General features: G+C 52.2%; 5 protein-coding genes across 5 annotated transcripts; 2 read left to right on the top strand and 3 right to left on the bottom strand.

Annotated features, from left to right (window-relative positions):
• Positions 1-805: 805 nt before the first annotated feature.
• Positions 806-1,536, top strand: CCM_07307 (uncharacterized protein; the record flags this gene model as incomplete). The annotated part of the gene is made up of 2 exons (XM_006672448.1): positions 806-857; positions 899-1,536. The coding sequence occupies 2 exons, from the start codon at positions 806-808 to the stop codon at positions 1,534-1,536; spliced, it is 690 nt and encodes a 229-aa protein (XP_006672511.1).
• Positions 1,537-2,298: 762 nt separating this feature from the next.
• CCM_07308 (uncharacterized protein) lies at positions 2,299-5,255 on the bottom strand (the record flags this gene model as incomplete). Its single annotated transcript, XM_006672449.1, has 4 exons — positions 2,299-2,442; positions 2,514-2,641; positions 2,824-2,964; positions 3,392-5,255. The coding sequence occupies 4 exons, from the start codon at positions 5,253-5,255 to the stop codon at positions 2,299-2,301; spliced, it is 2,277 nt and encodes a 758-aa protein (XP_006672512.1).
• Positions 5,256-5,913: 658 nt separating this feature from the next.
• CCM_07309 (C6 transcription factor (NirA), putative) lies at positions 5,914-8,686 on the bottom strand (the record flags this gene model as incomplete). Its single annotated transcript, XM_006672450.1, has 5 exons — positions 5,914-6,655; positions 6,705-6,939; positions 6,987-7,105; positions 7,152-8,332; positions 8,447-8,686. The coding sequence occupies 5 exons, from the start codon at positions 8,684-8,686 to the stop codon at positions 5,914-5,916; spliced, it is 2,517 nt and encodes an 838-aa protein (XP_006672513.1).
• Positions 8,687-10,843: 2,157 nt separating this feature from the next.
• CCM_07310 (Nucleus export protein Brr6) lies at positions 10,844-12,376 on the bottom strand (the record flags this gene model as incomplete). Its single annotated transcript, XM_006672451.1, has 3 exons — positions 10,844-11,182; positions 11,231-12,186; positions 12,268-12,376. 3 exons carry the CDS (start codon positions 12,374-12,376, stop codon positions 10,844-10,846), a joined length of 1,404 nt encoding a protein of 467 aa, XP_006672514.1.
• A 375-nt stretch (positions 12,377-12,751) lies between these two features.
• On the top strand, positions 12,752-14,188 carry CCM_07311 (transcription factor IWS1; the record flags this gene model as incomplete). Its single annotated transcript, XM_006672452.1, has 3 exons — positions 12,752-13,306; positions 13,361-13,839; positions 13,918-14,188. 3 exons carry the CDS (start codon positions 12,752-12,754, stop codon positions 14,186-14,188), a joined length of 1,305 nt encoding a protein of 434 aa, XP_006672515.1.
• Positions 14,189-15,912: the final 1,724 nt, after the last annotated feature.

Raw genomic sequence — 15,912 nt, forward strand, 5'->3', positions numbered from 1 at the left:
AAACAGGCAAGATGCCTCGAAGCGCTATTTCGTTGTTTTCTCTTCCATCCTCGTACAACAGTACATGTTTTAAGACGATACTGACAAGCAGACAAGATGCCTCGGACCACTATTTCGTTGCGAATCACAATAGCTGACACAGCCGGAGGTCTTTTGAAGTGGCAACTGGGACAAATATAAATACCACCGGGGAGCTACCTCAAGCTAGGTCTTCTTTCCAACATTCACAACCACACTTGTTACCACCTTCTTCTTCAACCCTTTGGCTTCTGTTTAGCGCTGTCTCGCCGACTCGGTTACTGATTTGGCATCAAGTTTGCCCAAGGACTTGACTTGCACCGGAGCCTCTACCACGCACAACTCATCCAGGGCACGTCGGGGAGCAACGACTGGAGTTTACCCCTATCCGAGAAATACGGCAAGATGTCACGGCAGAATGACTGCCCGTACAGACATGGCTATACAGGGTGGAGGACGACGATAATCGTACAAGCCCCCGGACCAGTATATCAAGAACCCCTTCAAAGGGTTCCTGAAAGCCGCCGTCTTGAACCATACACGCGCTCAGACTCGCACACATACCCGGACTCGGACTCATCGATAAGCTCTCAGGAGCTCGTAGATGATGGGTGTTGCCCAAGGTGCACCAGAGTACCGTTGAGAATTCGACTCGAAGAGGCCCAACACTTTCCCCCCCTGTGTCGGGCGCTCCCTGATTGGAAGCGCCGATGCCCTAGGTGCCACAGAACACCAGAGGAAGCATCCCGCTTACATGCCTTGGGCGCCCCAGAGAGCCCCCTGTGCAATGTTCGACGAGGCACAAAAATCGATTTCTCTCGCCGACCAGGCTCCTCCGCGTGCGATGAACCACTCAGTTCCGTGGCCCCTTCTCGACCAGGCAGCAACATGTCCTCTCGCCGATCTGAGAGCAACATGTCCTCTCGCCGATCTGAGAGCAACATGTCCTCTCGCCAATCTGAGAGCAACATGTCTTCTCGCATCAGTAAACTAGAGAGCGAAATGTCCGCTCTTCGAATGGACGGAGCTATGGTTAAGTCATCTCGTCGATCAGACACCTCCAGCCGTCAAGGCAGTTCTGTGTCTTTTCGTGCTGGACCAGATAGCATCGTCTCCTCAAACGCTCCATCCAAGGCTAGTCGGTCGTCCAAGGCTAGTCGGTCGTCCAATGCATCCTCTGCCACTGTTCGGGCGGCTGCGTCTGATTCTGGGCTCTCCTCAACCTCTTCAGTGGCGCGCTACAAGAGATCACTTCCGCTAGCTGTGCAGAAATTACTTGACTCGGTGCCCGAAAACTCGGTGGCGGAAAGCTCGGTCTCATCTAGGTCGATACCGACACCGGGCCACGTGATTGGCGAGGTGGACGAGGATGACGAAGTGTCCGTTGCGCCGTCAAGCTCTGTCAGCAACTGGTCCAAGAATGAGGCCAAGGCAAAGAAGAGGAGCGGCGGCAGCAAGATGTCCAAAAGCAGCAGCAGCAAGATGTCCAAAAGCAGCAGCAGCAGCAGTCGGCGCTGAAAGCAATCGTTTCGTGGAGGGGTTTCATCCAGGATCTATGCCTTCTTGGCTTACATTCACCAAAGGGATGAACGAAGCAGCCGGACGATATGGAAAGAGTGGACAGATTGTCCGTTCGCCGAAGGGGATGAATGAAGAAACTGCATGATGTGTGGAAAGAGTCGCTAGATTGTGTCCTTGGGGGGATGTTTTGGCCTGGTTTGCTGGTTTCTGACGGCTACACCTATACACGTGGGTAGCTAAATAGTTAGTGATGGCTCCCTTTTGGGAGTTTAGCGTACTTAATTTACCTTTTGTGAAAAGGATATTCAACTTAGATTATGAAATGAAACATCGACACTCGTCTGTCAAGGGCCGCTTCAATACTGCAGCGACCACTAAGGGCCGCCGCTCGACTTTGCGCCTTGCTCAGCGGGGAGACAAACAGTAATGTTCTCACAGCATCGGTACAGAGCCGCTTTTCCTGAGACATCGGACGCGCTCTGTTTCATCCAACATTGTTTTCGTACATACAATGACAAAGAATCTCAACCGATCATAGCCCCGTGACCACCACGCCCTTTTAGCATGGAGCTCCCTCAAAAATCGACCGAGTCTAGGGAGTTTCTGTGGCACTATTCTCTATCTGGGTCCTCACATTTCTATTCTGCCAACTACCAAGTATGCTAGTATTGCTGCGAGCCGGCTAGGTATTTTCTATGTTGCCTCGCAACATATATTGGCCAGCGACAGGCATGTCATTCTCAAGTGTGCCTGTACTTATTATGGCAGTCCAACCTCTGACTCTCTTTTTGTCATCGCATGGCGAGCCTGCGCAGGAAAGTTGAGCGCCAGAATATTGGCTGAAACGGTCGCGCGTTTTTCGCTCTCACGTATATTGGCATTCGTATCAACCCATTTCCCCCGCTTTACATAAAATTTTTGTCCTCTCAACAGTTGCAGTCCATTGGGGTCAAACTACCATGCTACTTGCTGACTATCCTACGTCTCTTAGGCTGCGCCAAGGTAACAGGCACAGAATCCTGGTGAACCTGAGCAAGCAGCTTGTACAGCGTCTGAACCGCATAACATGTAGGATTCGCACATTTCCCAGCCTGGTCCTGGCCTGTTATCGCACCAGCACTTGTCATGACAAACATTCGCGGTAATTGCGACACCGCAACGAAACGTATCGTTGGACCATACCGGCGTTTGTCTGCAGACGTAGCGCGCTACTAGACTGGCTTGGGGGGCTGTCAAGTGTCAGATTTTCGGGTGTCATAGGTGAGGCCATGCTTGAACGCTTACCTAGGCTCAATATGGTGGAGTTGGAACCATGATCGAGTGCAGCGGTAGCGGTTGTGGTAGGCGAGACTTGCAAGTTGACATGATCGATCGCCGAGTGCAAATGGTACGGATCAACCTTGGCACATTCAGCGGCGACAGCGGCTAGCAAGACCCAAGAGATGTGCATCATCCTGGAAGCAAAATAAACTTGCGTACTGCTTGGAAGCCAGAGAGAAGGAAACAGTTGATTGCTCTGAATGTCACGGCTGCGTCTCGCTTTATAGCCCCGACCGCTCAAGCCCAATATGAGAGGAATGAGTGAATCATCGTTACATAGCATGAAGCCTCACAGTGAATCAGAGTGCTCTGTTGCGTGAGAAGGTGTCCTGGGTATAGCTATTGCGTGACCACCTGTCATTCGGCTACCTGCCAACCACACGCTCCGAAAAAAAAAATGAGAAAGCAGTTCGGGAGCAAATTCCGTGGCGCTCCAGGCATAGAAATCACAAAAGCAATTACTTGCATATGTCAAGGCCATGTAAATCCAGGTCATCCGATTCCCAAGCCGCGAAGCAGCTCATCGACCTACCGCGCTGTACGAACACCTGACACGTCTTCACCGTATACTCCCAACCGTCTACCCCTAGAAAGTCATTGTTACAGGGCAGCAAACGTTCTTGGAGCGCGCTTCGGAGGGACGGCGTCTCTAAGGATAGCAGCTTCAGGCCCCAGACCAAGGCCACGACGGTAGCCGGGTTTGGATGACCACTCTGTCCCAGAGGGGCACCCACCGAAGCATCCAGGTCAAAGATACCCCCATCGTCATCGACGTCTATGCTGCTACTCGTGGTGGTGGGACTCAGCTCAACCACTCCCTGCCCTTCACCAACTACGAGTAGCTGCATGGCGCGGGCGCCATATCGGTAGGCAATCGAAATCGTCTTCCTCACGCCCGGACGTGGGTCCAGTACGGCCAATGCCGTGTTACTTGCGTCGAGAGTGAGCGTTTGGTTCCGCGACACCATAGCTTGAACAATATCTGTAATGTCGAGGTCGCCCTTGCTCGCGCACAGTATATGCAGACCGGGCGGCACCTCGAGCTGCTGGCCGGTCAAGACGGTAGCCGTCTGGAACTCCGCAATGGAGGGTGTGACAGCGCTTGTACCTCGGTAGTATGTCCAGCAGATGGAGAGCGATTTCACATAGCCCGGCTTGGGATCATCAACGTGGAGATTCTCGTTGGTAGCCGTGATGCTGGTATGGCCACTGGCAACAAGGTTCGCGACGCGCGCCGTCACATCCATGTCAAACCAGCTGGCGAACACAATCTGTGTCATTCCTTTTCGTGAGCCAACGTCCTCTTCCTTTTGCTGATGCTCAACGCATGGCAGCGGTGCATCGAGGTTCATCGTGACGATGTCGTCTTCTTCGCCCAGGACATGCTGTGGCTCCGAATGCAAGGTACGGCCGTCTCGGAACGCCCTCTTGCGCCATATCATGGCAAAAGCCTTGACGTCTCCGTAGAGCGGATCGCCGCCCATGGTCTCATTTTTAATGACGAATTCAAGGAGGCGGCCCTTGGAGGCACTGTGGTTATCGACCAGGCGCTGCATCCGCTTGGTCAAAACACGGGGGCCGTAAACGGCCGAAAGAACCTCGTACGTAACTGGACCATCGTCCCATGCCAATTGATGGTTCGTCGATGTCCAAGATTGTCGGTGTCCTGTTCCACTAGTTGGCATCAGACCCGGAGACACCGACCGTACCACCAACTGCCCGCCTTCGCCGAGGTGTACATCAGATACACCATGCTTTTGCATGTCGTGAAGAAGGTTCTGGAGAAAAGAGTCATCTAGTGGGTCACTGGGGGCTTCTGGAGGGGCAACCAGAGTCGACGCAGGGCTTTGTGATCTATTCGGAGGGCCATTTTGCACAGCGCTCAGCACCTCCCGTAATGTGCTCAGAATCTGCTGCTGCGAGTGTTCTGTGCGTGCGGAAAAGGAAATGTGCGAGACGGCTAGACTGCTGCTAAAGGCCGCAATGTTGCTGTTCAAAGCTGTGATGCGCAAACGGATCGACACCACCTCGCTTTCCGACCATCTGAGGCGGTAAAGGCCCCGGGGGAGCTTGGTTGCTGGCACGCGGGCGTGAAGTTCCTGAAGCAGATTGTGGGCTTGCTGAATCAAATGTTGCAAGGCAGCAGACTCTTCGGGGTCTAGGCTGCCCCCGGCGCCCTCGTCGGCGATATCGCTGGGCTTCGTATTCGGGCCTGAGTTGCTGCCAGTTCCTTGAAAGACAAGCTTGTTGCCAAGAATCTTGAGTGTAGACTCGAGACCTATAATGTCCTCGCACAAAGCGCGGTAGCGGTCCTGCGCATCGCGATATATGTAATAGAGTCGGAAAGCATCTTTGGCCAGGGCAAGAATGTCCACGGTGGCGGGAATGGCGGCCATGGTACCGAGTGAGTGGTGGGTGCTAGTGATGCTGCTCCGTAGACGAGCAATGGGTCATGGTTGAAGCACATGAGAACGTCAACCCTTTCTCAGCTCCTATCGTCACAACCCTACGGGGAAAGTACCGCGCATTGTTTGAGGGGTACTCCGTACTGGTGGATGAGGTGAGCACTTATTGACTAGTACGGACCCTGGGAGCCTTGTCGGGCCTCGCCGCCGGGGAACTCGGCCGTACCTGACTATACACAGGACCGGCTAGCGAGTAATTACCAGCTAATACTGCGTATTACTCTGTACCAGGTAGGTAGTCAATGCATGGAGACTACCTATATTAGATCAAGGGGCTGTTCCCGACACTACTACATACAGGTATGGTGTACAGAGATACTCCTCCGTACACTCGCTGCAGCTGTGCGTAAATACCCTAGGTAGGTAATCCAGCAGACAGCCTCCAGGATGAACTTGATTGTGCAAAATCTAGGCCACGTTTACAAGCGAAGCGGGACACAACGATCGCTTGCCGCCCAGTTTTCATTTCCCTACATAGTCCAAAAGGCAAAACAAGTTCAAAGCTAAAAGCTAAAATGGCATATACATAGCTTTTCCATACTCCCTACAGGTCACAGCCAGCCAACGCCAATCACAAATAATACACTTTTCATTGCTCATGGTCGTCTTTTAGAATCATGGCAAACCCAGCGTGCTCCAGATCTTTCCCTGTAGGTAGCATTGGCCGCCCTTGCATGGGAAAGGGCCAGAACAAGGGGTTTTCGATGTTTTCGACAGCGGCCTGTAGACCTGTCCCCTGGCTAGGAGAGGGTGAATTAGGATTAGGCTCAGCAACCAGGCCCGCCGTACCCCAGCGGCAGATAAAGTCTTCCGCCGTAAAATTGGGGGCGAAAAAGTTGAGGCTACTCGTGTACGGCTTGAGGAGCTTCTCGTAGTCCTCGGTGCCAGCTTTGTTGTTGCCACCAAATTCAACCTTGATGTTCCACTTGTTGGCAAGATAGCGCAAAATATTGAGGGCTTGCTCAGCGAAATGGTGACATGGAGCCATCTCAGCGAGGTCCGCGATACCTTGAGCAAGAGAATCGGATACGCGAGGGTTCATTTTGGCGCTCTTACCCATAGCGTCCGTGTCCGTAGGCACGCTACCGCTCGAGTCAGATGAAAGCTTAGTCGCGCCGATCGCGAGGTGCATTATTGTCGACGTGAGCACAAAGTACGGGACAAAAGACGGCGTCCGTCGGAGTGTGTATAGTTGCGAATACGATTTGAGCAGATTTTGAATGGCGTCGGCGGCCTGAGAGCACACGTCTCGGGGTGAAACTTTCGAGCCAATGATGCGCAGCTTAATCAGCGGCCGGAAGAGGAGCAAAATAGCAAAGTGATAGTACATGCTACCCACAGTTAGCTGGGTATGAAAATAGAAGCTACGGTCAAGCATACTGCGCAAAGAGAACTGCTGGAGTGAAGTTGTGACCCAACCGCAGTGTTTCGGGTATCCTGTCGTACCAATTAAGGTACTGATGGTAAATATTGAGCAGCTCTCGAGCTGTCAGTGGCTTTCCTGGAGAATGCAGCATGTAGAGGGATTGGTGGACAAGCTCGCTCAGCTCGCAAAAGCATTTGTACACGGATCGAACATTAGACATTTGCTCACACGATCGCTGCAGAGGTGCACCTGGGCATGTTAGCATGCTTCGAGACAGAACTGGCCACTGGGCTCACCGTTGTCCGTGTAGGGGACCCATAGAGATGACTCGATATCGGCAATGATGCCAGGTTTCATAGGCAGCCGCGCAAAGCAGGAGCTTTGCGGGAGAGAGCCGGTAGCAAGAGACCATGCGCTGTATCATGTTAGCTGAGAAAACAATCACGCGCAAAACGACATACTGGTCAAGAGCGAATGCGCCCCAAAAAGTCGCCGACTGAACAGCCATCTCGTCAATATCACCATGTTCCTGCAAAAGGTGCAAGCCCATCTCAATAGCTAGCCGGATACTCTGTCCAGAGTAATACCAACTCTCCGAGTCTCTCCCGCAGCTGGCCTCACGGATAGACATGATGCCCAGTGCCTGGATGACCGTAAGGGAGTGGTGGTCCGGCTCGGCATTGAGGAGCCGCAGGGCCTCCTTGAAGAAGTGATCTCCCGAAGAGTATGGATCATTGGGAAATTCCCTTGTTTTAGGCTGGGTAGAAAAGCGGCAACCTAAAGCAAGCAGCGCGTTGACGAGAATGGGGGAGCAGTATCGATGGCGCCCATCCTGGAAGTCCCGGAGGAAATGCTCCTTGCTCAGGGAAGCAAAAGTGGGGTACTCCCAGCAAAAGTAGAGGGCAAGCAAATGATGGACCAAATTAACGTCGCTTGTAATGTTAGACCACGTGCCGGAGGAATTGCGCTGCATCTCGGGATCGCTCAGCGGTGAAAGTACCTGCTCGAGGCCGCGGAATCGTGGAAGTTGGCTCTCATCCGTGGGCTCAATCTCCATGTTTTCGGCCCAATATCCAACTCGCGTCTGCGGGGGGCCATGGAGTTCAGAAGCCATGCTTCTGGCGTCAGCGAGAGAGTTGCTTCTTGTGGATGCCGCGGCACCAGCAGGATCGTGCGGCGAGAATTGCCACGGGGCAGATTGCCTTGGGTCGCTGTGAAAGGGCGCGTGCTGCTGAGAAGGGCTCAGGCTCATCGAGGCCATATTATTGGCTCCTTGGCCATAGTCCGCGACGGATATGATGGAGCCACGGGGCTTGTCATCAGTCGGCATGCTGGCCTCTCCAGCTTGGTGCTGTGGAAAAGCAGAGCCCTGCGCGCCGGTAGGATCCGCGTCAGACGTGAGGCTGCTGCCGAGCCAATCAGAGATGCTGTCGACCGACTGGCCATTGCGCAGTCTACCCAGAACATCTTCCCAGAGATTGGAGCGTACTAGGGCGGAAAAGACTTGATCGCTCGATCGCTGGCGATGCCGCAGCTGCTCGATTTCGCCGCGAAGGTTTTCTTTGGATTGACGGATGGGAACTTCGTAGACGCATTCGACTTTTTGGGCTCTGCAGCGTGTACACGGTCTGCTACCGTCGCACTGGAGGTTGTCTTGTTAGTGTACAGTGCTGCATGGAGCGGTTTTCAATATGCCAAAGTCGAGTAATTAGGAATGCAGCCATGAGTCAAGAATCAAACTCGGAGTAGCACATACCTTGGCGCGCTTCTTACGACATTCTGTGCACGCATTCGGTGTGACAATTCCGAGACCGCGGCGTCGTTTTGAGTTTTGTGAGCTGTGAGCGGCGGATGAAGTGCCAGCGGTCGGTCGCGAGGAGGAGGATGGAGGCTGAGGGGTAGCAGCGGATGCCGAGTCGGAGCGACCCTGGGGTGTACTACCAGTCGAGGGCTTGCTCGGCCCAGATGGTGTGCTGGCACTGCTATCATTGTCCATCGGTACTGAATTATGTGGCTACGGCCGACTGGAGCGGCAAACAAAGGAAAACAGCAAAATCTGTCGCTGGGGGGCTCGCCGACCCAGTGATGGTGGATGCGAGCGAATAGAGGTGACTAAACGGTGTTTCGGGCAGGGGTATTCGCATGAGCAATCGAGGGGACCGCGATGAGGCTGGCGTTGTCGAAAGAAGCCATCAACCCAGTCGAGGGTGGTTTTTGTGTGGATGGTCTTAGCAGCTAGCTATCGCTGTGATGGTATCGTGGTCCATATCCATCCGATAAGTGAGAAGCGCGCGAGGATGAGGCTGGTTATACGACGATATCGAGTTCGGTAAAGGGAGGACTCAATTGACGGGTGGAAGCTGGTAATCTGGTGCAAGCAAGGCCGCAGCTAAATTGAAGCGTAACTTCGTGATTTAGTCGTCGCTGTTTGCGGAGTGCGGTTTGCGGTCGTGGCAGTCTTTGAGAGCCGTCGTTGAGGGGTATGGCACAGTTTCACTGATACACGGTGAGCGAAGAGAATCCGGGCGTGATTGGGATATGGTGAAGCTGGAACTGGTTGATTGCCTAATCGTAAATGGGTGGTGCAAGTTAGAGGTGAAAGTTGAAGAGTACGGGTATGTGGGGGACATTATGGCGTGACGCTAGAGGCTACTGTCACGCTAGAGGTTACTCAGATGGTGATACTCGCCAGGAGGATGGGGGTCGGGAATTTTCGAGGTGTTTCAAAACAGTATGAGAAACGCCCGCTTGACCTAGGTATAACGGAAAATGTACTTGCCTACCTACCTAACCACAGCTACACCCAAATATTAAGGGAGAAAACAAGAGCAAAACGAGCGAAAGGAAAGACTAGGTAGGTACCTACTTATCTATGTTCTCCGTCCAGATCTCAAAACACATGTGAACCCGCAATTGTCCGAGTAGTCAATTCGACTCTCTATAATAATCTAGATAACTACCTACAAGAGTGTCGAAGCCGCTGTGATAGCTGGCCTTAACGACTACTCTATTCCAAACACCCGAGTATGGCTTCCTCGTATCCGAACTAAAGTGCCTCCAACATCGCCAAAAAGTCCCAAGTCCAGGTCCGTCGCGCTTGGCAGGTTGTCTCAACCTAGTCGTTCTGCTCACTTGGTTCTAGGTAAAATTAGCCGTTAATTATACGGCAACGATGAACTCTAAAAATCACCCGCCTCGATGTTGGCTTCCGCTTGACTGAAGGGCTTGCCAAATTGACAGAAAGAAAGGTTGTTTCTGAACTATTTTCAATTTATTACCGCTTTAAACTAGTCGCTTTAATGATAGTTCAAGGGGCGTTATCTTTACAATCAGTGTTACCGTGGATTTCCCATGTCTGTCATCGCGTTACTGATACCCTGTAATAAGTCGCGCACAGCCTGACGAGGCAGAGTGAGAATGGTAAGACTTAGAACATGCACTCTTTCGATATACACAACACTAGTAATATTCAGTTCCGGAAGATATTGACGGCGGCGAATTAATGCCGTTATTGGAGATTGTTGTTCATTTTGTGGGTGGATAGTAAATACCTTGACAAGCCGGGTAAAACGAAATATATAATCAGGCAACAACTAAATCAAGGGGCCAACCAAAAAGTAAAAACGTAATACTGCTATAAAGCAACTCGCGATTTGAGTGGTATAAAACAGGGAGAATTTTAGAGAGTAGGACGAGAAAAAGTGAGCCTGTGCAAATGTGTTGGACGTCGTTGCCACATACATATACACGATGGCTCAATGAAGAGAATACAATCCCTCTTTCCCACCTTGCCGCCTCTTGCAAGGGCTTACCCATAATGTCATGGCTGTGCGGTCAATGCGCGATGGATTACTTCCAGATCTCCATACAGCTAACCTCGCTGATTCGATAATCAGGATACGGGGGTCGGGGTGGCCATGTTGATGCGAGATCAGAGTGCTACGACGAGGCACCATCTATCGGATTCGACAGCCTGATTGAATATTTAATGCTTAGAGTATGAGTCATGTGCTAAGATATATAATACATCGAAGGTTGACAAAATAGAACAGTAGTGTTTAAAAGTATATAAACGCCATAGGTCAGTATCGTAAAGGACCCAGCCTGTCTAAGCCCAGACCTAAAACAACTCAAGAAACTCAAGAAAGAAAGGCTAGTAAACCTTGGTTGGACTCCGCAAGTGCTTGACCGGACTCCTAGCTCGCTCACCCTTACTAGGACTCTTTCGCCCGCTTGGCGTGTAATGCGGGAGCATCAGTGGCGTTGACCGTGGGAGGGAGCTGTCGGTATCAGATCCATCGTCGAGCATCGCATGTCGCTTCATACGCGGTGTCTGCACAGGCATCCACATGACGTTCGGGTCGTCACCCATACCGTTGATATTCTTTATTGGTTCACGGTTGTACGAGGCAGCTTGGCTGCTGTTGGTGTTGCGGCCAAGAATGAGATTATTCCCGAATAAGCAAAGGATGATAATGGAAAAGAAGAATCCCTATAAATGTTAAGATAGCTTTCAAGTAGTTGAGGGAAGAAAACTCACCCATGCCTTGAAATTCATCGCATCCGAAAATTCATTGATGATCTCAGCGATTTGCTTGGCAGTCACCTTGATGCGCATGATCGACTCTGGGTTCTGCACCATGCAGTCATACCATTGATCACACTGAGACTGGAAGAAAGGCTTATCGTTGGATTCACAAGAGTTATCCTTCCAGTGTTTCGTGCACTCTGCAATGGAGCTCATAATCTTCAGGCGAGCGCCTTCGTTGGCATTGCGGATGTCAGAGCGGATGGTCGAGACAATGGACCAGCCAACGCCAATGACAGTCGTAGCCACCAGCAAGTTGATAAAGAGCTGAATCCAACGATGTAGGTTCTCGGGTGCGTTAGGGTGTTCGTCGAGCATATGAAATACGGATCCCAAAAGGCCGCGTTGCTGCACTCTGCCTTGACCCTTATCGTTCTGCAATTTCCCTTCGGACCAGACAGATGCATCAGTATCGCCTTCCGACTCGTCGTGACCATGGTAGCGCACAACGCTGCCCACGTCACGGTCTAGATTATGGCGCTTCCGCTTCCGCTGCAGCGCTGAGCGCGACGGGTCTCGATTGCTCCTTATCTCGCCTTTGCCAGAACTGGGCTTTTTGTTGTGAGAAGATCGGCCGTAGCGTGCCGCCTTACTGATTTTGGTTGGCGTGATAAAGCCTCCCATGAAGATGTCGCCCATTTGGTCCACGTCTGGCGTATCGTTGGGCACGTCTGATGCTTCTGTGAGAGCGGGACTGTCCTCTGCGCCCGAAGCTTCGGAGAAAGTCGTTTCGTCGTGTGCTTTTCGCGGCGTTGTAAACGCTGGGTTACGGAAGGGAGGAGCTGCGCTCTTGGCCGGAATTTGAGGCGCGAAGCGGCTACTGGAGGGCGGCTGCGGTTTGGATGGCGAAGGAAGGCTTGCGAAGGGATTCGGGCGTCCATTTCCTTTAGAAGGGGACGAGAAACCACCTGGAGGTTGTCAGAAAAGATTGGTCGAACAGCTATAACAGAAATTGCTTGTTGGCTTGCAGGGTGGACAAGATCACGTACTTAAGCCCGAGGTTCGCTGTGCGACGTGCGTAAAGGGACTGGAGGGATCGTATTGCGCATTGCCACTGTACTCCCAGTCCATGTGCCCTTCACCGGTGCGTGGATTCATGATTGGCGATTGACGAGATTGGCTCCGAGTTGTTGGTAGTGTTGGAGTTGATCAACGGCCACCGTTGACAAGATGCGGCGGGCATAGAAGCGTCGCCTTTATTTTTCCTGAGCAACGACATGTGGCAAGTAAACAAATGCTAGGTATGTGGCTTGAGAGGGCTTGTGGTTTGTGGCTGTGCCGTCAGCTTAGGTCAGCAATTTTTTGATGGCGCTCGTTTCGCGGTGGCTGCCTGGCGATTCGTTCGGCGCAGGCTCAGCATCACCAACGAAGGGATCTGCTCCGTTTTTATGAACCATTTGACTCTACTTCTGATATCCAACGACATATAGACGGAAATATCTTCTGGTCACAACATACGCGACAGCTTGCGTCATGTCGGACATTCAGTCGCCTGTTGCCTCCCCGGCAGGAGACGACCCTCCCGTCAACGATGGCCAGGAGAAGGAACCCGAAGAGGACATGGCAGCTGTCTATTCTGACAAGGAATCCGACATACTTTCTGAAGTCGATGAAGACCAGCTTGAAGACTACGATCCCGAAACTGCCAATATTGAAGACCGGCCCGTCGACATTGACGAAGACGTCGCCCGCACGCTCAAGGTCTCGAAGCGAAAGCGTATAGAAGCGCAGCCTAAGAAGCCACGAGAGGGTCGACGCGAAAAGAAGCGTCGCGACCGCGATGACGATGTGACCATGGAGGACGGCTCTGACGGGGATCAGGAGCGCAAGCCTCGACGCCGCCGGGCCGCCGCCGAGGGCGAGCGGGCTCCTCGGGCCGCGCGGGCCAAACAGACGTCGCCAGAGCCAGAGAATGAAGACCACCTATCGCCCGAAGAACGGAGAAAGCGCGCAATTGATCGGGCACTAGACGCAGCCATCAAAAAGGGCGGCTCATCGTCGACAAGACGACGGAAGAAGGATGAAATTGTACGTCAAGACGGCCATGAAATACCACGATGTACCGCTTACCTGAAAAAATAGGACCTGGAAGACGAGATCGATGAACAGCTGGCGGATCTCAAAGTGCAGATGGAGAGGGCTTGTTTGGCCGACAACGAGGCTCGACGCGTGGGCCAGCCAGCGCTGCACAAACTTAAGCTGCTACCGCAGGTGAATGCGATTTTGAACCGCAACAACGTACAGCACGCGGTGCTAGACCCCGACACCAACTTTCTGCTGCACGTCAAATATTTTATGGAGCCGCTGAGCGATGGGTCGCTGCCAGCGTACAACATTCAGCGCGACCTGTTCACGGCGCTTACCAAGCTCAATATCGAAAAGGAGTCCCTACGCAGTAGTGGAATTGGCAAAATTGTGCTCTTCTACACCAAGAGCAAGAAGCCTGAGCCGAGCATCAAGAGGATGGCAGAGAGGCTGCTTGGAGAATGGAGCAGACCTATTTTGAAGAGGACGGACGACTACAAGAAGCGCCATGTTGAGACGCGCGAATTTGATTACCAGTACGTGTTTTGTTTCCCTTGCCCGCGTTGCCCGCGGATCTACCCTGTTGGATTGAATTCGCTAACCTTACTTGTTAGTGCCGCCAAGCTGCAGCAGCGCCAGAAGGCTGGCTCGCAGTTCAACCTCACGCAGCGTCCGGCACAGTCGGCAGCCGAGGTGGAGAGGGAGAGGATGCTGGCACCGACGCGACTCAATAATGAGGCGCGAATGGCCAGCCTGCCCTCGAGCTATACGATTGCGCCGATGAGCACGTTTGACGGCAACCGGGCCAATGACCACCGGCCTCTTGGCGCAAGCGGCATGGAGGCGTTTCGCAAGATGACGCAAAAGGGCAAGAAGCGTGGCTAAATACCTGGCGATGGAGCTGGGAACTCTTTCTTTACCCTTTTCGTTTGGCTTAAGACTATTTAGATACGCGAGCGTATCGGGCGAGTAGTGCTTAATGCGAAAGGAGGACCAGAGTGTATTTTAGGGACATTGGCGTTTGGAATGGATTTACATGATTTGCTATTACCCTCTGATAGCAGTGAAGTTGTGACTGTCGACTATTCTCATTGGCCTGCTGGTGAAGCAAACCGGAGTGCCGCTTGATCAGAGATGTGTGCCTTGTGGAGCGGGTTTAGTATCTATCTGCGCGTGATGGATGCGAATGACCAGGCGGCCGGGACTAGATTACCAAAAGTTTGTTCAGAACTCTGTTAATTGAACGGTCGGCGCTCGGTTATTTGAATGGACTGTCAGTAAAGCGACCGAACAGATCATTGGTCTCTTCTCGGGGTTGTCACCCGCGCAGCTGTTTACATCTTCTGGTCATGGATACTAATAAGGTACCTATGTAGGTAGGTCAGGTAGATACCTGTCAGTCGTCGACAAGTTTTCGCCCCCAAGCAATAATACAGCGCTGTTAAAAGCCGTGCGGCGTGCCGAGCAGACATTGCGTCATTGAACCCCCTCCATGGACCACTTCATCAGGCTACGATTGAGCAAGAGCCGAATTGATATAAAAATATACAGTATAAAACTAACCGGCAAACATCTACATAGGCTTATAGTACTCTAGAGATGTCTTATGCTGAGGTATATAGTACATATTAAAAATACCCATGCTTCATCTTTTACCGTGGTAGACTGATGCTGTACCTGCCTTAGGTAGCAAGATCTCCCAGGCACCAGGGGCCTGCCAAATACAAGGCAGGTAAAACATGCATCTTGTAGGTACCTACCTAGGTATGTATGGCTCTGGAATGCAATCTTGTCATTTCCCTTATATTATTACCTCCACAGGCCGGGCTGTTTTGTTGTTGTGCTCTCTAACAGGTATACTGACTGTCCATTGGGCAATGTCTCATGCTGCAAGCACTGTACTCCGGGTGCTGATCTAGGCACTAAGAATAGACCAAGTAGGTCCAAAATTGGAGTGCGAGGCGGACCTTCTGGTTGAAAGTATGTTAAACCACTATTGATGAATCGCGGCTGGATCCATATAGATTGTATATCCAAGATTCACAACAACTCAAACATCACTCTTTGACTGTATACATGTACTTGTCTGTGCTATAACATTTGGCGATGAGGTGCAATCAGGGAATTCCATCATCCCCACAATTTTTCTTTGCCCGCCCACCGTCTTAGTAGCTCCGCTTCCCAGGTGCTGCATGAAATTTGGAGGGGCTCTTGGGGCGCTCCCCCCCAACCGAGAGACTGCCCGATTTCTCGCTCGTCTTTTGTTTAGCCATGGGCATCATCTCTCTCGTTCTTTCATTCTGCGCCTGCTTACCGTCTGTTCCCCCTTTTGGATAATTCAGCTCCCGAAACAAAATTACCCTTGGGTCGATGATTGCACAATCGATGCATCAACCGTCATAGTCTTGGAAACGGATTAAGGTACGTCAACGACGGAAGCACAAACCCCCTCCCTCCGCCTTGCTGGGACCCCCGCGCGCACCACCTCTCAGCTGCTGCGGCGCTGTGCTGCGAGGCGCCAAACAGTGCCCGTCGTTGCATGCACAGAATGCCTCCAGGTCAATCCCTGCCCGATGCTGCCGCCGCTGCACTCTGATGGTGCAGCATGC

The sequence above is a fragment of the Cordyceps militaris genome (assembly GCF_000225605.1).
Source record: "Cordyceps militaris CM01 unplaced genomic scaffold CCM_S00006, whole genome shotgun sequence".
In the NCBI taxonomy this organism is placed as follows: domain Eukaryota; kingdom Fungi; phylum Ascomycota; class Sordariomycetes; order Hypocreales; family Cordycipitaceae; genus Cordyceps; species Cordyceps militaris.